At 47.7% G+C, this 25,360-nt stretch overlaps 2 protein-coding genes across 3 annotated transcripts; one reads left to right on the top strand and one right to left on the bottom strand.

The window, feature by feature from the left end:
- Positions 1-6: 6 nt before the first annotated feature.
- Positions 7-13,871, top strand: GATC (glutamyl-tRNA amidotransferase subunit C). Of its 2 annotated transcripts, XM_032168522.3 has the most exons (4): positions 7-102; positions 198-370; positions 9,314-9,417; positions 11,838-13,871. In XM_032168522.3, exons 1-4 carry the CDS (start codon positions 22-24, stop codon positions 11,888-11,890), a joined length of 411 nt encoding a protein of 136 aa, XP_032024413.1. In that variant the 5' UTR covers positions 7-21; the 3' UTR covers positions 11,891-13,871. The 2 variants fall into 2 exon arrangements, with proteins under 2 accessions (XP_032024413.1, XP_058280907.1); XM_058424924.1 differs by lacking the exons at positions 9,314-9,417; positions 11,838-13,871 and adding an exon at positions 6,859-7,436.
- Positions 13,600-23,028, bottom strand: SRSF9 (serine and arginine rich splicing factor 9). Its single transcript, XM_032168521.2, has 4 exons — positions 22,692-23,028; positions 18,186-18,346; positions 16,184-16,356; positions 13,600-14,095 (listed from the first exon to the last, which is right to left on the bottom strand). The coding sequence occupies exons 1-4, from the start codon at positions 22,877-22,879 to the stop codon at positions 13,952-13,954; spliced, it is 666 nt and encodes a 221-aa protein (XP_032024412.1). The 5' UTR covers positions 22,880-23,028; the 3' UTR covers positions 13,600-13,951.
- Positions 23,029-25,360: the final 2,332 nt, after the last annotated feature.

Below are 25,360 nucleotides of genomic sequence, written 5' to 3'. Positions count from 1 at the left end.
CGGGGGCCAAGGAAGGAAGATATGTGGTCGCGGTTGGGGTGGCTGGGCCTTCGGGCCCTTCTGGGCGGGCGCCAGGGCTTCACCTCCAAGGCAGATCTTCAGGTAAAGGCCAGGGCCATCTAGGCGGGTGGCGGAGCAAGCTGGGAGGCACTCCGGAGCGCCGGTGACCCACACTCCCCGCCTCATCCCTCCTCCAGGGCAGTGGCCGGATCACGGCCGAGTTGATCGAGCACCTGGAGCGTCTAGCGCTTGTGGACTTCGGCAGCCGCGAGGCAGTGGCGCGACTGGAGAAAGCTATCGCCTTCGCTGACCGGCTACGCGCCGTGGACACCGACGGGGTGGAGCCCATGGAGTCGGTCCTGGAGGACAGGTAAACTCGCGGCTGCAGCCCCGAAGCCTTGACCGTGGCCCGTTCGCAGCCGTTTAATGTGACGATTAGCGAACAGTTTTCCAGGGGCTTAAAGAGTGTTAGCGAGATTCAGGAACTTGCCCTCGGTCACCTCGCGAGTTAGTGGCTTCACTCTTCCCCTTGTTCATTACTGATGCTCTCGCTCGTGTCCTCCTAGTGTAAGTGGAAACAAAACCTGAACTGCTAATCATTGCCTTTGTTTTTTATTTTTTTTTTTTGAGACGGAGTCTCGCTGTGTTGCCCAGGCTGGAGTGCAGTAGCTCAATCTCGGCTCACTGCAACCTTCTCCTCCCGTGTTCAAGCAATTCTCTGCCTCAGCTCCCCGAGTAGCTGGGATTACAGGCGCCCACCACCACGCCTAGCTAATTTTTGTATTTTTAGTAGAGACGGGGTTTCACCATGTTGGCCAGGCTAGTCTCGAACTCATGACCTCGCAGTCCACCCGCCTCGGCCTTCCAAAGTGCTGGGATTATAGGCATGAGCCACAAGTCTTCGTTCTTTCATACTTAGGTTCTTTTTTTTTTTTTTTTTTAAATTGAGACAGAGTCTCGCTCTGTCGCCCAGGCTGGAGTGCAGTGGCGCAATCTCGGCTCACTGCAAGCTCCGCCTCCTGGGTTCATGCCATTCTCCTGCCTCAGCCTCCCGAGTAGCTGAGTCTACAGGTGCCCGCTACCACACCTGGCTAATTTTTTGTATTTTTAGTAGAGACGGGGTTTCACCGTAGCCAGGATGGTCTCGATCTCCTGACCTCGTGATCCGCCCGCCTCAGCCTCCCAAAGTGCTGGGATTACAGGTGTGAGCCACTGCACCTGGCTATACTTAGGTTCTCTACCTGTGGCTCTTGTGATATCCAAAAGGGCTGATTTATACATGCGTTTATACATCTATTTAAGGGATGTGTTGAGTCTCTGCCCCTCTCCTGCTCACCCACCTTCCAGAGCATGTCTGTTTTTCCTCATCATGTTCTCAGTGGTTGGCACTGAGTATTCGGTAAATGTGTTTTGTTTTGGGTTTTTTTTTTTGTTTTTTTTTTTTGAGATGGAGTCTCACTCTGTTGCCCACGCTGGAGTGCAGTGGCGCGATCTCGGCTTACTGCAACCTCTGCCTCCTGGGTTTGAGATTCTCTTGCCTCAGCCTCCTGAGCACCCGGGATTACAGGCATGCACCACCATGCCTGGTTAATTTTTGTATTTTTAGTAGAGAGGGGTTTCACCATGTTGGCAAGGCTCATCTTGAACTCCTGACCTCAGGTGATCTGCCTGCTTCGGCCTCCCAAAGTGCTGGGAATACAGATGTGAGCCGCCGTGCCCGGCCTCAGTAAATGTTTAATGAATTTTGTTTTGTTTTGTTTTGTTTTGTTTTGAGACAGAGTTTTGCTCTTGTTGCCCAGGCTGGAGTGCAATGGCGCGATCTCAGCTCACCACAACCTCTGCCTCCCAGGTTCAAGCTATTCTCCTGCCTCAGCCTCCGAAGTAGCTGGGATTATAGGCGCATGCCACCAAGCCTGGCTAATTTTGTATTTTTAGTACAGACAGGGTTTCTCCATGTTGGTCAGGCTGGTCTCAAACTCCCGACCTCAGGTGATCTGCCCATCTTGGCCTCCCAAAGTGCTGGGATTACAGGCGTGAGCCACCGTGCCCGGTCCCAGTATTCTTTATTAATATCTCTAGGAAAGGAGGGACTAGAAGCACAGAGTCATCAGAATTTCCCAAGTTATCTAGAGGGTAAATATAAAGAAATATAACCATTATTAATAAGGGAAAAGGTCGTGAAAAAAGATGATGAGGAATTTGGATCCAGTAGCTAGCATCTCAACCTGGTGTTCAGTGATCTGTACTGTTTTTCATAAATTTGGAAACCAGTTTGGGTTAATGATTCCCATTAATCATTTTAACGTGACACTTGTAGGACTTTAATGCTTTGCACACACAGAATGTAAAGTGAAGACAACTATTAAACCTTTTATTTTTTTTGTAGTTTTTATAACTTTATTTGATGTATTTGATGATCAGCAGTTAGTTCCCATCCACACTGACTGTAGATTTGTGAAAGTGGTAACAAGTATATAACCAAAGTATAGAGCTTGTTTGGTGAATTTCTAACCTCATTATGTTTTCTGGACCATCCACTACACATGGACGCAGTATGGACATTCCTTACTACTTTGGCCCAGACAGCTTTGTTAAGCCTGGTATCAATGCACATATCTGGAGTTTTCTATCTCCTTCATTGCAAATTTCCAGTCTCTTTAAGAGCCTGAGGGGCACACCTCTTAAAGCCCACTCCATGGATACACTTGTGAATATTAACGGTGTACTCTTGGGTCACCACCTAGTTGATGGCATAATGGCCATTCTTCTCACCATCCTTCTTTGCAGGACCCCAAGTTGCTTAAATGTTTTAGGTAGTAGGCATCTTAGCTATAAAAGCCCTGACTTGGCCGGGCACGATGGCTCACTCCTATAATCCCAGCATTTTGGGAGGCCGAGGCAGGCAGATCACTTTAGGCCAGGAGTTCGAGACCAGCCTGGCCAACATGGCAAAACCCTGTCTCTACTTAAAAAATACAAAAATTTGCCAGGCATGGTGGTGCATGCCTGTAATCTCAGCTACTCTGAAGGCTGAGGCAGGAGAATTGCTTGAACTCAGGAGGCGGAGGTTGCAGTGAGCCGAGATCATGCCACTGCACTCCAGCCTGGGCGACAGAGCAAGACTCCATCTCAAAAAAAAAAAGGTAGACTGGGCACGGTGGCTCACACCTGTAATCCCAGCACTTTGGGAGGCGGAGGTGGGTGGATCACAGGGTCAGGAGTTGAAGACCAGCCTGGCCAAGATGGTGAAACCCCATCTGTACTAAAAATACAAAATTAGCCAGGCAAGGTGGCAGGCGCCTGTAATCCCAGCTACTCGGGAGGCTGAGGCAGGAGAATTGGTTGAACCAGGGCGGCAGAGGTTGCAGTGAGCTGAGATGGAGCCACTGCACTCCAGCCTGGGCAACAGAGTAAGACTCCGTCTTAAAAAATACGAAACAAGGCTGGGCGTGGTGTTTCACGCCTATATCCCAGCACTTTGGGAGGCTGAGGCAGGTGGATCACCTGAGGTCAGGAGTTCGAGACCAGCCTGACCAATATGGTGAAACTCCTTCTCTACTAAAAATACAAAAATTAGCCGGGCATGGTGGCCTACTCCTGTAGTCCCAGCTGTTCGGGAGGCTGAGACAGGAGAATTGCTTGAACCCGGGGAGGCTGAGACAGGAGAATTGCTTGAACCCGGGGAGCAGAGGTTGCAGTGAGCCGAGATCTCACCACTGCACTCCAGCCTGGGCGACAGAGCAAGACTCCGTCTCAAAAAAAAAAAACAAAAAAAACAAAAAAAACACCTTGACTGGCTAATAGAAACCTCTTTGCACACTAATAACATGTCATTTGGTTTGAGCTAAAAACAGTAGTGTGCTTACGTGCCAGGGGCTAATAAATTATATAAATTCTTTTTTTTTTTTTGAGCCGGAGTCTCACCCCAGGCTGGATGCAGTGGCACGATCTCAGTTCACTGCAACCTCTGCCTCCCAGGTTGAAGCAGTTCTCCTGTCTCAGCCTCCCAAGTAGCTGGGACTACAGGTGCCCTCAGGTGATCCACCTGCCTTGGCCTCCCATAGTGCTGGGATTACAGGCATGAGCCACCGTGCCCGGCCTAAATTATTTCAATGTTCACATGCGGTCCTGGAAGGTCAATACAAGTTATCTATTTTATAGATGGAAAAAACTGAGGTTCAGAAAGGTTACATAATGTGCCCAAAGTTTCACAGGTAATAAACAGAGGATTTGGAACTCAGAGCTTCTGCTGCCAAATGCTGTTCTAAGATATGCCGGCTAAAGTCAATTCCTAGGAACTTTATTCTCTTTCATCTGAAATCCAGAGAATGAGTTGACAGCAACTCTGATTGCAGCCAAATAGTTAAATGTCCCTCATAGTCTTATGAACCAAAACCTTCAAACTCTTGGGCTCAAGCCCTCCTCCTGTCTCAGCCTCTCAAGTAGCTGGGACTACAGGTGTGCACCCCTATGGCCAGCTAATTTTTTTCTTTATTATTATTTTTTTTTTTTCGTGGAGACAGGATCTTGTTGTGTTGCCCAAGCTGGTGTCGAACTCCTGGGCTCAAGTGATCCTCCTGCCTCAGCCTCCCAAAGTGTTGGGATTATAGGGGTCGGCCATCATGCCTGGCCTGAACCCAGAACTTTTTTTTTTCTCATTCTGTTGCCCAGGCTGCAGTACAGTGGTGCAATCTTGGCTCACTGCAGCCTCCACCTCCTGAACTCAAGTGATCCTCCCACCTCAGCCTCCCGAGTAGCTGAGACTATAGGCACATGCCACCACCCTGGCTAACTTTTGTATTTTTTAGGGGAGATCGGGTCTCACCATGTTTCCCAGGCTGGTCTTGAACTCCTGGGCTCAAGCAATTCACCCACCTCGGCCTCCTGAAGTGTTGGGAATATAGATGTGAGCCACCTTGCCTGGCTCAGAACTTTTAACCAAGTTAATTAGCCCCCATTTCAGTCTGCATCAAACTAGAAATAAAGTAGGAGGAAGGGAAAAGGCTTTTAGATGGAAGTAGAGGGGTCCACAAGAAGCTATTCTTTCCAGCCAGATAGCAGGAAAGAAGCTCAAAGAAAGAAAAGCAGTGGGAGAACTGTCCCATCAGTGAGTCCAAGGGCTGACAGAATCACAAATGGAGCCACTTTGTCCTCCCTGTTGCCACAGCACTTTCCAGTGCCACCGTAGCAGCATTTCCCACAGTTACTTAAGTTATTGTTCCTGAGTTTTAACCAGCAGGGACTTCTAGTCTTTCTCAACCAGGGTTCCTCAGCCAAACCAGAACACAGAAAGATTCAAGTGACTTTTTTCAGTTCTCCCAAGGACAGTATATGACAAATGTTAACTCAAACACATAGGAGATAAGTTAATTTATCATCAGAATGGGTGTCTTGGGGTATGTAGGCTAACTTATCTTACAGAACCCTGATTGGGAAAGACAGGTGGTGAGGTAGAAGTTTGGTCAATCAGTAATTGATCTGAAAAGCTCATCTGGTCCTGTTCGGTGTTTTATACAATTCTGAGGTCCAAGAAAGTGAAGCAACTTACCAAGTGAGAGGTATGCTTGCTGTACCCCTGTCACAGAGACTGTGGGTTCAGGAGCCTGTAATTAATAAAGCTAGGCATGGTGGTGCACACCTGTAATCCCAGCTACTTGGGAAGCTAAGGCGGGAGGATCACTTGAGCCCAGAAGTTTGAGACCAGCCTAGGCAACACAGCAAGACCCTGTCTCAAAAAAATAGTAAAAAAAAAACCCAAAAAAACAAACAAAGAAAATGTGTCTATTTTAGGAACAACTCCATCATAACCAATAACTAGATAGAATAACAATAAATAGAAATGTATGTATGTATGTACATACATACATAAATAGAAAGGTATGTAAAGGGGTGAATTTTGTTTTCCTGGAAATTTCACTTACGCAGGAAACTTAATTACCAAACTTGATTACTTGATGAGTAAATAAATTAGTTGCTATTAGATCTACTCTTGGGGAAGCAGTAGCATTTAACCGCCTGTTGGCGGTAGTAGAGAGTCTTCCCAAACCTTCAAATGCTAGGCAGGTTAGGCCTCATCAGGAGTGCACAGACTTTGAATGAGAGTGGTAGGGACTGAGATGTACTGCGGTGCACTAAAGCTTTCTGAAAGGAGCAGGTGCTACTCAGAGCCCTCTCTTACTGCTGTGAATGCAGCCTCAGCATTATCAGATCTTGTTTTTTAACATTTCATTTAATCTTCCCAGAAATCCTATGAAGCATTCAACAAACAAGGAAACTGAAATATAGAGGATAAGTAATGTGTAGCAATGGGATCTGAATTCAGCTGTGACTTGAGAGCCTAAGCTCTTAGCCTTTTTTTTCTTTTTTGAGACGGAGTCTCGCTCTGTCGCCCAGGCTGGAGTGCAGTAGCATGATCTCTGCTCACTGCAAGCTCCACCTCCAGGGTTCACACCGTTCCCCGCCTCAGCCTCTTGCTAGAGGCCCCCGCCACCACGCCCGGCTAATTTTTTTTTTCTTTTTAGTAGAGATGGGGTTTCACCTGTCAGCCAGGATGGTCTTGATCTCCTGACCTCGTGATCCGCCCGCCTCGGCCTCCCAAAGTGCTGGGATTACGGGCATAAGCCACTGCGCCCGGCGTCTTAGCCATTTTTTAATACTGTCCAACAGAAACTACAAACTCCAGAAAGTCCAACGGTTACCTTTGAATGGTATAATTATGATTTTTATTTTACTTTTGTTCTCCCAAGTTTTCTTAAATGAATACACAGTCCTTGTGTTATTACAAAAAGAAAAAAAAAATCTAGTACAACTCTCTTTTGTGTGTGTGTGAGAGAGACACTGTCTCACTCTGTCACCCAGGTTGGAGTACAACGGTGTGATCTCTGCTCACTACAAACTCTGCTTCCCACATTCAAGTGATTCTTGTGCCTCAGCCTCCCGGGTAGCTGGGATTACAGGTATGCACCACCATGCCCGGCAAACGTTTGTATTTTTAGTAGAGACAGGGTTTCACCATATTGGATGGTCTCGAACTCCTGACCTCAGGTGATCCACCCGCTTTGGCCTCCCAAAGCACTGGGATTACAGGTGTGAGCCACTGCGCCTGGCCTTTTTTTTTTTTTCCTTCTTGCTCTGTCGCCCAGGCTGGAGTGCAGTGGTGCCATCTCAGCTCACTGCAACCTCCGCCTCCTGGGTTCAGGCGATTCTCCTGCCTCAGCCTCCCGAGTAGCTGGGATTACACGTGCGTGCCACCACGCTTGGCTAATTTTTGTATTTTTAGAGAGATGTGGTTTCCCCATGTTGCCCAGGCTGGTCTTGAACTCCTGAATTCAGGTGATCCACCCGCCTTAGCCTCCCAAAGTGCTGGGATTACATGCAGGAGCCACCGCACCCGGCCTTTCTCCCCCACCTCACCCCCTCAAGAAATTTAATGTCTGGCCGGGCGCGGTGGCTCACGCTTGTAATCCCAGCACTTTGGGAGGCCGAGGCGGGCGGATCACGAGGTCAGGAGATCGAGACCACAGTGAAACCCCGTCTCTACTAAAAATACAAAAAAAAAATTAGCTGGGCGTGGTGGCGGGCGCCTGTAGTCCCAGCTACTCGGAGAGGCTAAGGCAGGAGAATGGCGTGAACCCGGGAGGCAGAGCTTGCAGTGAGCCGAGATTGCGCCACTGCACTCCAGCCTGGGTGACAGAGCGAGACTCCGTCTCAAAAAAAAAAAAAAAAAGAAATTTAATGTCTAAAAAGATCATACTTGTTCAAGGCCACATAGTTAAGAACGTGCCAGGTCCCATAACAGACTTCAACTTTCTAATATTCATACCATGAGTAAATATTTGTTGTGTCTAGCTTTGGGCTGGGTGCCACAAAAAAAGAACTAGTCCTTTCCTAAAATAATCTTATTGTGACAACTTATTATTATTTTATTATTTTTTTTTTTGAGGCAGAGTCTCGCTCTGTCTACCAGGCTGGAGTGCAGTGGCACGATCTCGACTCACTGCAAGCTCCGCCTCCCAGGTTCACGCCATTCTCCTGCCTCAGCCTCCCAAGTAGCTGGGACTATAGGTGCCAACCACCACGCCCGGCTAATTTTTTTTGTATTTTTAGTAGAGATGGGGTTTCACCGTGTTAGCTAGGATGGTCTCGATCTCCTGACCTCGTGATCTGCCTGCCTTGGCCTCCCAAAGTGCTGCGATTACAGGTGTGAGCCACCGCGCCTGGCTGACAACTTAGTTCTTATGTGCAGCCTTAGACATGTGCAGCCTCTCTGTGAGTCGAGTCATGTGCAGCCTCTCTGACATGACAAATGCCATTAGGGTCTGCCCTCAGTCTGTGCCCACTGAAAGCAGGAGGAGCATGGCTACTACTGAATACAGTATCAGTGATTTAACAGACTGCTTATTTTTTTAGTCCAAGTATGTGGAAGCAGGCTTACACACTTTTACACCTTGAAACAATAGTGAAGCCTCATGCATATGTTCAAGCTCCTTTTTACCTGTTTGCCATCTGAAGGCTTTAGTAAAGTCACTAGGTCCCACAGAACACTGGGAGATTCTTGAGCTGTTTGTGGCACATCTTGCTCAAGGGCAGGCACATCCACCAAAGTTGCTGTGGTGGAAAAAGCATTCATCTTAGGGGTACCATATTGGGCTAAGATCCCAGTTGTTACTTAGGAGCCAACATCCTTAAGTCACTCTTGCAGCAAGTTTGCTTCCCCATCTCTGCTTAGCTTTCTAGCTTCATCTTTCACCTCCAGCAGACCACACCCCAGCCTGCTAAACTCCCTGTCCTTCTCTGAATCTCTGCGCTCTCGGCTCTCTTGCTTTGGGATTCATGCTGCTATACCTGCCAGGAAGTCCCTTTCTCATACCTTCATCCCCCAATCCAGCTATTTCTTGCCCATCCTTGAACAGTGACATCAGCTATTCTGAGGATGTGCTACTCACCCAGGCTGGACTAGGTACCCTTTCTATCCTTTGGCAGGCTGTACTAACTTCTGTTAGATCTAAAATATTGTTTTGTAATTGCTTTTACCTGTCCCCACCAAAAGACAGTTGCCCATATAATCATTAAAAACTATTTGTTAAATCAATCCAGAGAAGTAATTAGCACTTACTTCTCAGGGTTGTTCGGACAGTCTATAAACTGTAGGCTGTTATTTGGTCTACCGATGATCCCAGCTTCTCTATCTTTGAACGGTGCCCATTAACTCAAGAATATACCGTTTCCTTGTTCTCTCCTTCTTGCCCCTCTCCACCATCCTCTAAAATCCCCCTTCTCTGAGAGGGTAACCTTGGGCTTCTGGGTTTTGTAGATGTCTATACCTGAGATCCGACAATGTGGTAGAAGGCAACTGTGCTGATGAATTACTACAAAACTCCCATCGCGTCATGGAGGAGTATTTTGTGGCCCCTCCAGGTATGTGCTGCCCAGAATGGTTTAACAGATAGTCTCACAGTAACCTTAGGAATGAAGCAGGAAGCGTGAGGACCAAAGATGATATGTGAAGGCACTTTGAAAAGGATAAAGTGCATACAGATGGTGGCATTAAGGTGGCAGTAGGGTCCAGGGTCATACGCACCTCTAGGGGGCAGTTAGGAACAGGAATAAGCAAAACAGGATTGGGGGGATGCGGGGGGTTTAGAGTAGGTGGAAATCTGGAGCTCAAGATCTGCCTAAAGGGGCAGCTGGTATTCAGTGTTTCTCAAAGCCACAGTTAAGACTGTGCCAGATCCTGTAATCGACTCCAACTTTCTAGTATTCGTACCATGAATAAATATTCGTTAGGTCTAGCTTTGGGCTGGGTTACCACAAAAAAAACAGTCCTTTCCTAAAGGAATCCTTTTTTTTTTTTTTTGAGATGGAGTTTTGCTTTTGTTGCCCAGGCTGGAGTGCAATGGTGCAATCTCGGCTCACCACAACCTCCACCTCCCGGGTTCAAGCGATTCTCCTGCCTCAGGCTCCCCAGTAGCTGGGATTACAGGCATGCACCACCACACCTGGCTAATTTTTTGTATTTTTAGTAGAGACAGGGTTTCACTGTGTTAGCCAGGATGGTCTCGATCTCCCCACCTCAGGTGATCCACCCCCCTTGGCCTCCCAAAAGGAATCTTATTGTGACAACTTAGTTATCATGTGTGGCCTTAGCCCAGATGTTTCTGTCACATCTTTGCCTATGACATGATTCAAACACCATTAGGGTCTGCCCTCAGTCTGTACCCATTCAAAGCAGGAGGAGCATGGCTGCTACCCTATCAGTGGTGCCAGGCAGGAATGTAAACCCATTTCTCCAGAGAACCTGGATACCTGGCATTTTGTGTGATATTTCTTAAATTTTTTTTTTTTTTTTTTTTTTTTTTTTTTTTTGAGACAGAGTCTCGCTCGGTCACCCAGGCTGGAGTGCAATCTCGACTCACTGCAACCTCTGCCTCCTGGGTTCAAGCAATTCTCTGCCTCGGCCTGCCGAGTAGCTGGGATTACAGGTTCCTGCCACCATGCCTGGCTAATTTTTTTGTATTTTTAGTAGAGACGGGATTTCACCATCTTGGCCAGGCTAGTCTTGAACTCGACCTCGTGATCCACCCGCCTCAGCCTCCCAAAGTGCTGGGATTACAGGGGTGAGCCACTGCACCCCGCCAATATTTCTTAAATTTTAAGTGCTGGCAACCAATTCAAAATTTAAAAAACAAAATACCATCCAAGCCAAATAAAACACATCTGCAAGCCAGGTGCAGTCTGTGAGCCATCAGTTTACAACAACTGGTATAGAGATTTGCATCATCTACCTACTGTAAATAAATAGAAGCTTTAAAATTACTCTGGGCTGACAGTAAAATCCAGAACCTTGGATAGGTTGACTGTTTTTATCTCCTCTGCAGGTAGGTGAGTACTCGGAGCTGTTGTACTACCCCTCTGGGCATCTGGGAGTGGGACTAGCCAAAAGCAGTCAGGTAGCCTGCTAAGTGCCAACTTCCAGTTCAGGACATCCCCTGAGGGAGAATCATTCTGAGCAGACTCCACAGAAGACATTGGCCCTGGTCAGCTCAAGGTGCCAGTTAAAGGCAGGCTCTGGTTAATGCAAGGATGGGAAAGAAAGCTAGAAATTCTGTGAGCTAAACTTTTTGTTTGTTTTGAGACGGAGTCTTGCTGTGTTGCCCAGGCTGGAGTGTAGTGGCGCGATCTCAGCTCACTGCAAGCTCCGCCTCCCAGGTTCACGCCATTCTCCTGCCTTAGCCTCCCAAGTAGCTAGGACTACAGGCGCCCACCACCACGCCCAGCTAATTTTTTGTATTTTTAGTAGAGACGGGGTTTCACCATGTTAGCCAGGATGGTCTCTATCTCCTGACCTCGTGATCCGCCCGCTTTGGCCTCCCAGAGTGCTGGGATTACAGGCGTGAGCCACCGCGCCCGGCCGTGAGCTAAACTTAATCATGCCTCCGATCCACTAAACCACCTGTTAACTGTGGAGAGAAAGGAGACTCTCCATCTCAGAGCCTGATAGTTGTGGCTCCAGCAGACATATCTTTTGATCAGACATGCTATCTCCCACACAGAACCTTACTTCAGACTTCGCTTCTTGGGACCACCTGAGTTCACGGTCAGTCTTTCCTTCTACTCCTATCTGCATATTAGTGGCTAATCAACCTGTATACTCCTTACTGAAAAAGGTAAACTTGGCTTCACTTAGAACTGATTCTTTCAGATACTCCCAGTTAGGAAAACAGGACAGTAGCTACATTACTTCCATATTTTCCATGAGAAAGTAGTGATCAGTTAGCTCAGTAGAGCCAGCTGGGCGGCAGGCTCAGCTATAACATTCTTTTGTTATTTTCAAACAGGTAATATCTCTTTGCCAAAGCTGGATGAACAAGAGCCATTCCCACACAGCTGAGTAGCTCATTCTGGAAAGGGTACTCTGTGAACATGTGGAAGCATGACAGCATTTTCTTACTGTGAACACTAATGTTCCTGCTTTTTTCAGTCACCTGAAAAAAATGGATGCTTAAGCATTTCTTAATAACAGATTCTTCTGAAGACAGAATTGGGAAAGATCTGGACCCAACAAGGCAATGAGTTCCTGATGCTAACTGAGGTAAAGAAAAGCAAAAGTCAGCTTCCAAGGAATTCACTTCACAGGACTGTTCAGTATGGAAGACATTATTTATCTGCCTTTAACTCCCCCAAAGGACCATACCAGCTGCATGAAAGTGAACTTTTCTATCTACGTAACTGGTAGACGGAGCATCTTGATCACTATGTGACAACCTTGGCTGTCATTTTTAGTTGCCATTTGCATTGATTTGAGCAGGCCTATCTTTACCGAACATACCTGAATTTGTTCCTGGGCTCCCACTTTCTTCCTAGAAAAGGGCTAACTTCCTACTAAGGTCTGAAGAGTGTTGAAAGTAGACTAGAGCTTGGGAACTCCTAACCTAGAACTATCTGCCATCCCACAAAGTGATTATATGCCAAAGGGATACTAGTCATACCTAGTGTTTCTCTTTCTGAAAAGAGAACTTATCCTAAAATTAGCCCTGGGCCTGGGACAAAGGAGCCCTCTCCACCCCCAAAATGATTATTAAATTGAGATGAGTCCAAGATAAAACTCAGATACCAAAGATAGATGAAACTTATTTAGGGATAAAAGTGGGCCAGGCGCAGTGGCTCACTCCTGTAATCCCAGCACTTTGGGAGGCTGAGACGGGCAGATCACGAGGTCAGGAGAGACCATCCTGGCTAATGCGGTGAAACCCCATCTCTACTAAAAATACAAAAAATTAGCTGGGCATAGTGGCGGGCACCTGTAGTCCCAGCTACTCAGGAGGCTGAGGCAGGAGAATGGCGTGAACCCGGGAGGCAGAGCTTGCAGTAAGCCGAGATTGCGCCACTGCACCCAGCCTGGGCGACAGAGCAAGTCTCAAAAAAAAAAAAAAAGTGATTGATAGAATCAGAGAGAGTTTTTCCTCTAACCAAACTGCCAAAGTTGGTTTTGGCTAAGAATTTCCCAATCATATTTATGCTGCTGCTCATTTTTTTAGTTTTCTGAGACAGGGGTCTCGCTCTCACCCAGGCTGGAGTGCAGTGGTGGGATCACAGATCACTGCAGCCTCCAACTCCTGGGCTCAAGTGATCCTCCCACCTCAGCCTCCTAAGTAACCGGGACTATATATGTGCATCATCGCGTCCAGTTAATTTTTTTTTTAAGTAGAGATGGGGTCTTGCTATGTTGCCTATCTGGTCATGAACTCTTAGCCTCAAGGGATCCTCCAGCATGCCTTGGCCTCCCAAAGGGCTAGGATCACAGGCAAAAGCCACCATGTGTTTATTTTTCCTATTCCCTTCCTTTATCTGCAATGCTTTTTTCTTTAAGGCAGCCTAATTTACGACTTGGCCTTGAATTAAAAAAGAACCCAGAACCCGCTCTTGGAGTTTACGTTCTCAAACCAACATCAGAGCAACTGTCTATCCCCATATAAATAAAGTTATCTACCCCTGCTCCTTACTAACTGGGTACAAGTTATGACTACAACTCAGTGATTTTTTAAATTAGTGTGCCTATTTGGTGAAATCTGTGAACTTAATCAAGGACAACCACACATGTCAATTACTAAACGTTTAAAATATATTTCTAAACAGAATGGGCCGACTCAGTCACAGTAACTGTTGATCTCCATAGTAGAGCAACCCACAAAGACAGAACTGATTTTTTTCCCATAATCAGGGGTGAAAAATATACAACTTGTTTCTGAACCAAAACCACAATTTCTGCAGTTTAAAATGTTTCACTGCTAATATGGCCCTGGTAGAAATTATGTAGTTTTTTTTTTCTTTAAAAAAAAAAAAAATTAAAAAAATTTCCTAAGACACTAAATCCTCAATCTGGAATGTAGATTCTGAGCACAAAGCAGCTCAGTTAACCTAAAAAATAAAGAAAAAATTCCCATCACCTGTCTCAGTAGGGCCTGAAAGGAGAGAAGTAGTGTGGGGAACCCCTGCTTTGGTATGGAGAGTCACGGCCCCTTGACCCAGACCGAGACCGTGAGTAGCCATAGCTGGTGCTTCTCTCAGGATAAACTCGGATGTAGGAAGTTTCACCCTGAAATGCAAACAAAAACAAAAAGAGCAAAGGGGAAAAAAATCAGAGCCAGAAGAATAAGCAAACCAACATCTAACAATAATAGTTAAGTATTGAGCACTTACTGTGTACTCTGTGCCTGGCATGAGGCTATCTCATTAAACTCTCATAACATTATGAGGTAGGTACTCTTATTATCCCATTTCAAGAATGAAGAAAATTAAGACTTAAGTTACATCATTTGCCCAAGGTAACACAATAAATGCCAAGTTTCACATGTTGATACTCAATTAACTATTATAAACAATATATCTGAATTACTGCCATTGACCCCCCTCAAAGCTAAGAACTGGAAAGAATCTCAGGGGTCATATAGTTTAATCCCCTGCCACCTCATTTATGCATCTTTGGATGGGCATCTATGGAAGGAGCTAGCCTGTATTTAATACCTTCCAGGTGTGAGGACCTGAGCTAGATGCTTTAGAGGTTATTCTCTTGCTGTAGATTCCTGGCAAGTCTTGTGATGGTGCTATTTTGTGACCATTTTGCCCATGAAGGAATCGAGGTTCCAAGAGTAGTTCAGGTAAGGAATTAATAAGCAGCAGAGGAGTCATGTCCAGGCTGGCTTGTCCCCAGGCCCTCTGCCTTCAGCCACCATTCTCAGAAGATCCAAAGATGCCAAGGGGAAAGAAGCCGGATGCTTTTTCACCTTAGGTGAAAGTCAGTAATTGGAGTTACCCTTTCTGAGGCCCTGCTTTGCAGTATAACTGAGGATCAGGTACTGTTCTGTTTCTGCTCCAAATTCAAGTCCTAGAGGACAGTCTGAACAAAAGCATCATTAAACCAGGGAAGGACCAACCTCTAAGCCAAAAACTAGGGAATTATATGAATCCTCAGAAAAAGAAATGAGCCCAGAGACCTGTGTCCCCAAACATCTGTAAATCTCATAGTAAGGCAGGACAGGATAACCAAAAAAAAACAACGTCCAATTGGTGGTCTGGTTTCTGGTCTCAGTGGTACCAAAGGGATAGTCACCACTTCAATCAAACTGAGATCCAAAACAGCGGCTGCTTTCCTACAAGGAAAGACATCAAGAACTACTGAGTCTCAAGGGTGAGGTAATCAACCACAAGAAAATGTTACGGTTTAGCCTGGCACAGTGGTGCATGCCTGCAGTCCCAACTACTGGAGAGGCTGAGGTGGGAGGACTGCTTGGGCCCAGGAGTTCAAGGTCAGCCTGGGCAATATAATGAGACTCTGTCTCTAAAATAAAAAATTAGAGAAATACAAAAATTATAAAATTAAAAAAGAAAATGTCATGATAGCTCAGGTTTCAGAGATGATGCTGCACTACTCTGGGAAAAAAGTGAAGTGACAGTTCAGCCCAGACAGCAGGACCTAGAAGGGCTGAGATGAAGAGGCTGGCCTGTAGAGCTCAGCCTAGACCCACAGGAGGGGTAGCTGAGTTCACAGAAGGATACTGTCATTTAAGCTGGTTGTGAATGGGGTGGTATCAAGACTGACTGCACTAGTATTCTCTCCAGGTTATAAATACCATGACCAGCCGGGCGCGGTGGCTCACGCTTGTAATCCCAGCACTTTGGGAGGCCGAGGCGGGCGGATCACGAGGTCAGGAGATCGAGACCACGGTGAAACCCCGTCTCTACTAAAAATACAAAAAAATTAGCCGGGCGTAGTGGCAGGCGCCTGTAGTCCCAGCTACTGGGAGAGGCTGAGGCAGGAGAATGGCGTGAACCCGGGAGGCGGAGCTTGCAGTGAGCCGAGATTGCGCCACTGCACTCCAGCCTGGGCGACAGAGCGAGACTCCGTCTCAAAAAAAAAAAAAATAAATACCATGACCAAACTGTTCATGTGATACTAATATGCAGAATAAAGCATATTAAAAAACAAACATACCATGAATGCATACTTCTTTCAGCTATGACCCTGAAGGACTTAGGCATAGCAAATTCCATGGCTTTGTCCATCTAAAATAGATCTCTTATGGTACTGTGAGGTTACCAAATGGCATGGCCTCTTGCTACCTCTGCTAGGTCAGGTTCAAGTGGAGTGATTTGAGTACAAGCTCAACAGAAGGCAAGCACCCACCTCATGAGAGCGGAATTTGGTGTCATCCAGTTTACGCAGGGCATATTCCATGTCTTCTTTTCTGAGATACTCGACCATTCCCACTCCATCCTTCTGCACATCAGCATAACAGACATCCCCAGCTTCTCGCATGTGATCCTTCAGGTCCTGCCAGCTGCCTGACGGAGGAAGTCCTAGGCATGGAGAACATAAGAAAGCCCACATCCTTCAGCTATGTTAACTGCCCTGTTAAGAGCCAGCAATACCTACGGTCCCTTCTCCATGATCACTTAAATCCTGAGGGTCCCCAAATCATAAACCTTGATAAGGGACATGAAATCAGAAAAGAGCACTGAAGTATGTGTGGTAAATAAACCACCTTGAGAAGCTGGTTTTAAGTTCATCTTCCAGAGACCAGGCCTTTTCAACAGAGCAAGAAGTTCATCCCATTACAGGTTTAGTATCTCCGAGAATTCGTAGCCTCTTTCTTTGTCCTTTAAAATCAATGTCAAACCCCTAATACTTAGAGTTCCAATTTTTTCCATTATGAAATTTAACAGTACCAATTATTTATTGCTTGACAGGGTTTCACAGGACATGGGAATTTTGAAACCAGACAATGAAATAACCAAAGAGTAGCTGAAGGTAACAACAACAAAAAAATCTGAAGTTTGTTTTCTTGTAGGTGTGAATGACAAACTATACAGAGTACCTCTTAAAAGATCACCAACATTCTTCAATACAGTGGGGGGGAAGGTAAGACTCAGATGCTAAAACTAGTCGGGAGTCATACAACCCTACCTGATGTCATGAAAGGGAAATGTGCTCCTGCTCTCAAAGGCTGTGTTTACCGCTCACAGCTCAGGACTGCAGCCATTTCCTAATAGTTTTCTAAGCAGGATTTCAGAGCAGCATGGAGAGAAAAAAAGATAACGTATGACATCCTGAAGGAGGGAATAGAGTTCTGGGGTTAAAAAATTATAAAGGGACACAAGATAGGCAGATACTGAGAGTATCACTCTTAAGCACATGGGAGTATGCTGTGATTGTGTGACATTCACATCTTAAAAACGTGCCAGGCTCCTCGATTTACTTCATTCCACCAGGGCCCTAAAACTCCCATGCAATATGCAGAAGGCCCCAGGTCTTTCCAGTGTGTTAATATTTTGAAGATAGATAAACCTCCCAGTTTAGCATTTCATCACTATAAACGCTAGACAGAAATAGTCTATACTTTCCAATAAAATCTGTAAGACTCTTAAGTTACGGGGTTTTAAAAAATATTTAATTCTAAAACCACCACAAAATCTGATCTTCTTCAAGATCCAAGGCTGGGTAAGTTGTTCAAATCTGGCTCCTTGAGGCCGGGCGCAGTGGCTCACGCTTGTAATCCCAGCACTTTGGGAGGCCGAGGCGGGCGGATCACGAGGTCAGGAGATCGAGACCACGGTGAAACCCCGTCTCTACTAGAAATACAAAAAAATTAGCCGGGCGTCGTGGCGGGCGCCTTGCAGTCCCAGCTACTCGGAGAGGCTGAGGCAGGAGAATGGCGGGAACCCGGGAGGCGGAGCTTGCAGTGAGCTGAGATTGCGCCACTGCACTCCAGCCTGGACGACGGAGCGAGACTCCGTCTCAAAAAAAAAAAAAGAAAAAAAGAAAGAAAGAAAAAAAAAAATCTGGCTCCTTGAATGCCTTTCTACCATGTCTGATGCCAAGTATATTCCAAAAGAAGCATCTTTAGGATTGTAGCTCAAGGAGTTTTCCCATCATCTTCCCTTCTCACCACTAGAAAACTCCTTTACAAGAAATATGGTTATGTTCTTCCAAGGCTGCACTCCCAGCGCAATTTCATTTGCAGGATACTTGCCTCACTGGCAATCCAAGGCAAGGCTTCACACAGGCTATTGAAAAGAACGCCCCTGTGTCCCATGCACTGAAGAATAACAGCCATCATTTCTTGGAAGACAGACTCTGTGTTAAGTATTTTACATGTATCATCTCATTCTGTTTGAAAGAAACATACCTGAAACAAGAACTCGGAAATCAGATCTTCTTGTAGGAGGCCCATTCCTCCCACCACGGGGCCACCCACCCCGACCTCCATAAGTCCTGGGGAACTCCACACGAAGACGACACTGGCCATAATCATAACCATTTCTTCCATAAATAGCATCCTCTGCATCTCTAAAAAAAAAAAAAAAAAAAGTTTGGAGTTAGTGCTGTTCAGGAGGCCAAGTGACTTTCCAAGTGAGGGGCATGAGTAGTAAGCATAAAAGGGAAACTGAGAGTGAAGAAAAAAACACACAAATCAGGATTTTGATGCACTTCTGCTTTGGTTTGGCGATGTTTCATGATACTGGAATTAACCTTTACAGCTGTCACACACAGTTTTAGAGGTATGAAATTATAATGAATGAGCAAACAGATTACTTAAAAGAGGGCTAATTCAGAGAAAAAAAAAGAATCAATTGCTGACAGATTATTGATTTTGCCAATAAACCACCAGTGTTTTCCTAACCTTGGTGAGCATTTTCTCAAAAAGCACACCACACACTAACCTCTTAATATTTTTCTACAAGGCCTAGTGTCATAAAGTCTATGGAAATAAAAAGTAGGCGGTTAGCCAGGCATGGTGTTGCACGCCTGTAGTCCCAGCTACTCGAGAGGCTGAGATGGGAGTGCAGAGCCGAGATCACACTACTGTACTCCAGCCTGGGTGACAGAGACCCTGTCTTAAAAAAAAGAAAAAGAAAAAGAAAAAAAAAAGTAGCCAGTTGGATAGGAGAGTATTTGAGGGTAAATAAAGTAGCTGGGCGTGATGTTTGAACCCAGATTAAGGCCAGCCTGGGTAATATAGTGAGACCCAGTCTTTTAAAAAAATAAATAAGGCTCAAAGGACAAAAGACAACTGCAAGAGTGTTTTGTGATGAATGTGGAACTTTTTTTTTTTTTTGAAACAGGGTCTTGCTCTGTCACCAAGGCTGAGTGTAGTGGCTGGAGCATAACTCACTGCAGCTTCTAACTCTTGGGCTCAAGCAATCCTCCCACCTCAGCCTCCTGAATAGCTAGGGCCACAGGCATGTACCACTGCACCCAGCTAATTTTTGGATTTTTTGTAGAGACAGGTCTCCCTATGTTGGCCAGCCTGGTCTTGAACTCCCGGGCTCAGGCGATCCTTCCCCTCAGTCTCCCAAAGTGCTAAGATTACAGGCATAAGCCACTGCGCCTGGCCTTGGAACTCTTAAGTGTACCTTTTCAGCATAGTTTGGAGAACTATTTTGTCAAAAAACATTCTTTGGATGCAGTTTTGCCAAAAGAGATAAATATCAATAAAATTACTTTAAGTCTTTCCTAGGACTCTAGAAGAGTCAGGAATGCCACGCTGATTCTCCAGTATTGGATGGTAGAAAGTGTGACCTTGGAGCTTGGGTGGACGAGAGGAGGTGAATGTGCTAATGAAGGCATTGTTCAGTGTCACAGGCACATAATCACTTGTAAGATTTTAGAACTAAAAGCAACAAGGACCATATCCAGTGCAACCTTGACTACGTAAAATGCAGACTGGGAGAGGCAGAACTGCTAGGAGGTCAGAACAGACTCTGAATAAAAATTGGCCAGCATTCAGGCTGGGCGCTGTGGCACATGCCTGTAATCCCAGCACTTTAGGAGGCGGAGGCAGAGGCAGGTGGATCACTTGAGGTTAGCAGCTTGAGACCAGTCTGGGCAACATGGTGAAACCCCTCGTCTCTACTAAAAAGATAAAAATTAGCTGGGCATGGCAGTGCGCAGCTGTAATCCCAGCTACTCAGGAGGCTGAGGCACGAGAATCTCTTGAACCCAGGAGGCGAAGGTTGCAGTGAGCTGAGACTGTGCCACGACACTCCAGCCTGCACGACAGAGCGAGACTCCATCTCAATAAATAAATAAATAAAATTAGCCTGCATTCAAATCATTATTCTGCAAATTACTAGTAGTCATCTCTGGGTAAGTGTTTAATCAAGTTTTTACATCTCTAATGTGAATAGTATGCCTATCTCACAGGGTTACTATAATGGTTAAATAAGATACTACATGAAATGCTTTGCTTGAGTCTTCACATCTAGTGACACCAAAAGATAGTTTTTCTATTATGAAAGGAATGAGGGAAGATGACAATGTAGCGTATCATATAGTAGGTTTGCATTCAAAAAACAGAAGAGGGAGTTCAAATCCATTGATCCCGGCCTGGGGTGGTGGCTCAAGCCTGTAATCTCAGCACTTTGGGAGGCCAAGGCGGGTGGATCACTTGAGGTTAGGAGTTCAAGACAAACCTGGCCAACATGGAGAAACCCCGTCTCTGCTGAACATAGAAAAATCAGCCAGGTGTGATGGCGGGCGCCTGTAATCCCAGCTACTGGGAAGCTGAGGCAGAAGAATCGATTGAACCTGGGAGGCCGAGGTTGCAGTGAGCAGAGACAGTGACATCGCACTCCAGCCTGGGCAACAAGAGCAAAACTCTGTCTCAAAAAAATAAGGAAAAAAAAAAAAATCCCTCGATCCCTTAAGAGCTTTTTCTCTCCCCCCCACCCCTGCCTTTTTTTTTTTGTTTTTCAGATGGAGTCTTGCTCTGTCACCAGGCTGGAATGTAGTGGCGCCATCTCGGCTCACTGCAACCTCCACCTCCTGGGTTCAAGCGATTCTCCTGCCTCAGCCTCCCGAGTAACTGGGACTACAGGCGCGCGCCACCACGCCCAGCTCATTTTTGTATTTTTAGTAGAGACGGGGTTTCACCATGTTGGCCAGGATGGTCTCGATCTCCTGACCTTGTGATCCGCCTGCCTCGGCCTCCTAAAGTGCTGGGATTGCCACTAGCTTTCTCTTTTATTAGTAACTCTAGATCCTCAATATCCTGATCTGTAAAATCTGGTTAACCATACAGGCCAGGTGAGGTGGCTCACGCCTGTAATCCCAGCACTTTGGGAGGCTGAGGCGGGCGGATCACCTCAGGTCGGGAGTTCGAGACCAGCCTGACCAACAAGAAGAAACCCCGTCTCTAATAAAAATACAAAAAAATTAGCCGGGCATGGTGGCGCATGCCTATAATCCCAGCTACTCAGGAGGCTGAGGCAGGAGAATCGCTTGAACCCAGGAGGCGGAGGCTGCGGTGGGCCGAGATCGCGCCACTGCACTCCAGCCTGGGCAACAAGAGTGAAGACCCGTCTCAAAAAAAAAAAAAAAAGCACCTACACCTCATAAATTGTTAAAAATACTAAATACAGGCTGGGCGGGTTGCTCACGCCTGTAATCCTAACAATTTGATCCGCTGAGATGGGCGAATCACCTGAGCTCAGGAGTTCGAGACCAACCTGGGCAACATGGTGAAACCCCCTATTTTGTCAATCTAAAAAAATAAAAAGGAAAGAAAAAAAGCTAAATACACACCACGGCACTCAACCCATAGCAACTGTTGAAAAACCACAATGGCACGGTTACTAAATAAGCGAGGCATAGCCTTTTCCAGCTTAGAGGTAAAAATGCCCAGTTCCGGTTTTGAGGCAAATGAGGAGATACTAGGGATGAGCTGTCAGAGTCGACTCTTCAGCCATCAAAGCCTCGCGGTGCTTCCTGCCTGCCCTTCCTCAGATGCTCTCCTTGCTCTATCAGTACGTCCACCCCAGGTAGGTCGAACACCCTACCAACATTCCGCGTTCCCCGGGAGCAAATGATGCTAGGAAAACAGGGTGCGGGCTCTTATTTGGCCGGAGTGGAGTGACCAAGTCAGCGCCGCAGCTGCTAACCACCACCAACCACAGTTTTGAAAGTTCCTGGGCTTTTTCCGGCCTGAGGGCCGACGCTGTTTGCAAAATCACAAGCACTCCTTAGAGCCGGGTTAGGAATCTAGAGTTTCCAAACCCCTGGAACCTTTAGCATCTCGCCAAGCCTCCCTCATTAAAGGAGGGAAGTGAAATCAGAGCCCCACTCCGGCTGTTTTAGAAGTTTTCCCAAATCCCTGATCCCTCTACAAAGCCCAGGTCCTGGCCTGGCGGGGCGGGGCGCGCGAACGGCGAGCTGTTCCACCAGAGACCCCTCCCCGACCTCCGGCGGCATCCGCGACCCTGCAGCTTGCTCTCCAGTCACGGCGAGCACAGGCCGGGGGAGAGGCGGGCGGGAAGGGCGAACGGCGACCCCCGCGCTGTCCCAGGGCCGCTTCCCCCCACGGTGCTGCCCCAGGCAGGAGGCGGACAGGGCACACTGGGACCCCCCGAGGCCGGTGCAGGCGGGCTTGGGCCCTCCAAAGGCTCAGCTTTTGGGTTTCTAAGTAAAATATTGGAATAATAAAAATAAAGGAAGTGACGACGGCGCGAAGGACGGCCCGGGCCTGCGAGGAGAGGCTGCCTCATCCTCCACCCGTGAGGGGGCGCCGTGAGGGGTCTGCGCGGAGGCGGGAGGAGGGGAGGCCGGGGGGAGGGGAGCCCTGGGGGAGGGGACAGCAGGGAAGGCGGGGGACTCAGGCACCGAGGGGGAGAGGGCAGGGGCGCGGGGGCCTCACCGGGGGTCCTCGAAGCGCACGAAGGCGAAGGGCACGAGGCCGTGCCGGTTCTTGAGCTCGATCTCGCGGATGCGGCCGTACTTGTAGAACAGGTCCTCCAAGTCCTTCTCGCGCACGTCGGTCGGAAGGTTCCCCACGTAGATGCGCCCGTCGCCCTCGCCGCCGCGCTCGTCCGCCCAGCCCGACATCCGCACCGCCCGACGCCGCGGGCCCGCCGCAGCCCACGTCGCCGCCGCCGCCGCCGCCGCTTCAGCACGGGTCCCCCCGCAGCGTCCCCGCGGGCTCCGAGGCGCTCAGCCGCACTGCATTGTGGGAACGCGGAGCGGAAGCGAAAGGATCGGCGGAGGCAAAAGGAGTCCTCTTAAAGGGAACGCGGATGCGTCCATTGCGCGTGCGCGCAGGCCGGCGCCCCCTGGAGGTGCGAAGGGCCTTCGGGCGCTGACAGGGAAAGTTTGGGGCCGGGCCGTGTGGATGCCACCCCAGAGCGCGGTTCGCGCTCGGCTGAGGCGCTGGACAAGTGACTTGGGCTCCCGCGCCTCAGTTTCTCTCTGTGGCGCCGCCTACCTCACAAACTTGTGAGCACTCACTGACGTGGGTAGCGCCCAGGGCCTGCGGGGCGCAGGAGAGCTGGAGTCAGGCGGAGACCGCAGGCTGACCGCGCAGCGGCCGCAAGGAGCCCCCTGCGGCTGGGCCGTCGCGGCCCCCAGCCTCAGGTCAGTAGGCCTCCGGGCCACCCTGTCCCCATTTTACAGTTGCTCAGAACTGACGGTGTCAGCATGAGATGGACTCCATAGCTTGGCCTTGAGTTTGTCGGAGTCGAGGAAGACTCGTAATGACTATCACAGCGATCACTATAGAGTGCATCCGACTTCTGCTTTTCATCCTCTCCCGGGAGGAGACTTGAGGCCACAGAGGGGTCAGGAATGGAACCCAGAGCCATGCTCGCATCCTAAGTACTGAGTCCTTACGGAGCTCAGGTAGACACCCACCTTGGCACATACTTTTCCACATTCACATCCCAGAACGCGGAGCATTGAACCCAGGGACCTTACAGTGAGGCCTTGCACCAGAAGACTTTTTGTTTTTGATACAGGGTCTTACTCTGTTGCTCAGGCTGGAGTGCAATGGCGTAAACACGGCTCACTGCAGTCTCGATCTTGCTGGACTCAGGTGATCCTCCCACCTCGGGGCGCCATGAGGGGTCTGCGCTGCGTCCAGCTAGTTTATTTTCTATTTTTTGTAGAGAGGCTGGTCTCGAACTCCTGGGCTCAAGTGATCCTCCAGCCTTGGCCTCCCAAAGTGTTGGATTACCGGCTTGAGCCCGGCGCCCGGCTGGAATACTCCTAATCTAAAGATTTTTCAGGCTGGGTGCGGTGGCTCACGCCTGTAATCCCAACACTTTGAGAGGCCAAGGCGGGCGGATCACTTGAGGTCAGGAGTTCGAGACTAGCCTGGGCAACATGGGGAAACCCCGTCTCTACTAAAAATACAAAAATTAGCTGGGCGTAGTGGCGTGTTCCTATAATCCCAGTTACGCGGGAGGCTGAGGCAGGAGAATTGCTTGAGCCCGGGAGGCGGAGGTTGCAGTGAGCCGAGATCACGCCACTGCACTTCAGCCTGGGTGACAGGGTGAGACTGTCTTAAAAATAAGTAGAGATTTTTCATATTAAAAATGAAACCTGGCCGGGCGTGGTGGCTCATGCCTGTAATCCCAGCACTTTAGGAGGCTGAGGTGGGTGGATCACCTGAGGCCAAGAGTTCAAGACCAGCCTTGCCAACATGGCAAGACCCCCCCCCCCATCTCTACTAAAAATACAACAACAAAAAAATTAGCCTGGCTTGGTAGCACGCCTGTAGTCCCAGCTGCTTGGGAGGATGAGGCACGAGAATTGCTTGAATCTGGGAGGCAGAGGTTGCAGTGAGTCGAGATTGTGCCACTGCACTCCTCCAGCCTGGGTGACAGAGGGAGATTCTGTCTCAAAAACAAGACAAAACAAAAATAAACAAACAAAAAAAGAGACTAAAACCAAACATTTAATCAGAAGGTAGTTGATTTCTCATTATACCATCTGAGCATTTTAAAATCAAAACAAACCAAAAATTAGACACCCACATATACTACTGAGTGTATATCTTTTTTGGAATACAAGTTGATAGTATACATCAGGCTTTCATAATATACATATACCCTTCGATCTTGTAATTCTACTTGTAGGATTTTTTGTTTGTTTGTTTTTAGACGGAGTCTCACGCTGTCACCCAGGCTGGAGTGCAGTGGCGTGATCTCGGCTCAATGCAAGCTCCGCCTCCCGGGTTCATGCCATTCTCCTGCCTCAGCCTCCCGAGTAGCTGGGACTACAGGTGGCTGCCACCATGCCCGGCTAATTTTTTTGTATTTTTAGTAGAGACGGGGTTTCACCGTGTTTGCCAGGATGATCTCAATCTCCTGACCTCGTGATCCACCCGCCTCAGCCTCCCAAAGTGCTGGGATTACATGCGTGAGCCACTGTGCCCGGCTGCTTGTAGGATTTTTATCAGATGGAAATAAGCAAGAGATTCTCATAATAAATTACATGTGTATGTTTATCATTGCATCCTGTGCAATTAAAAAAATTAAACTTGATAATAAGGGAGTGGCTCAACACATTAACTTTGAATGTTACACAATT

Source organism: Hylobates moloch, unplaced genomic scaffold (genome assembly GCF_009828535.3).
Source record: "Hylobates moloch isolate HMO894 unplaced genomic scaffold, HMol_V3 SCAFFOLD_12, whole genome shotgun sequence".
Lineage (NCBI taxonomy): Eukaryota > Metazoa > Chordata > Mammalia > Primates > Hylobatidae > Hylobates > Hylobates moloch.
Note: the sequence above shows the minus strand (reverse complement) of the source record. Positions and strands in the feature narration are given on the sequence as shown.

Bases quoted from the DNA above. Each gene is read 5' to 3' on its own strand.
- GATC (XM_058424924.1), top strand. From the start codon at position 22: ATGTGGTCGCGGTTGGGGTGGCTGGGCCTTCGGGCCCTTCTGGGCGGG. The intron at 103-197 runs GTAAAGGCCAGG...TCCCTCCTCCAG, and splicing joins CCTCCAAGGCAGATCTTCAG to GGCAGTGGCCGGATCACGGC. The intron at 371-6,858 runs GTAAACTCGCGG...TCTGTCACCCAG, and splicing joins GAGTCGGTCCTGGAGGACAG to GTTGGAGTACAACGGTGTGA.
- SRSF9 (XM_032168521.2), bottom strand. From the start codon at position 22,879: ATGTCGGGCTGGGCGGACGAGCGCGGCGGCGAGGGCGACGGGCGCATC. The intron at 16,357-18,185 runs GTATGTTTCTTT...CTCCATGCCTAG, and splicing joins TTTCCGAGTTCTTGTTTCAG to GACTTCCTCCGTCAGGCAGC. The intron at 14,096-16,183 runs GTGGGTGCTTGC...TTTGCATTTCAG, and splicing joins CCAAATTCCGCTCTCATGAG to GGTGAAACTTCCTACATCCG.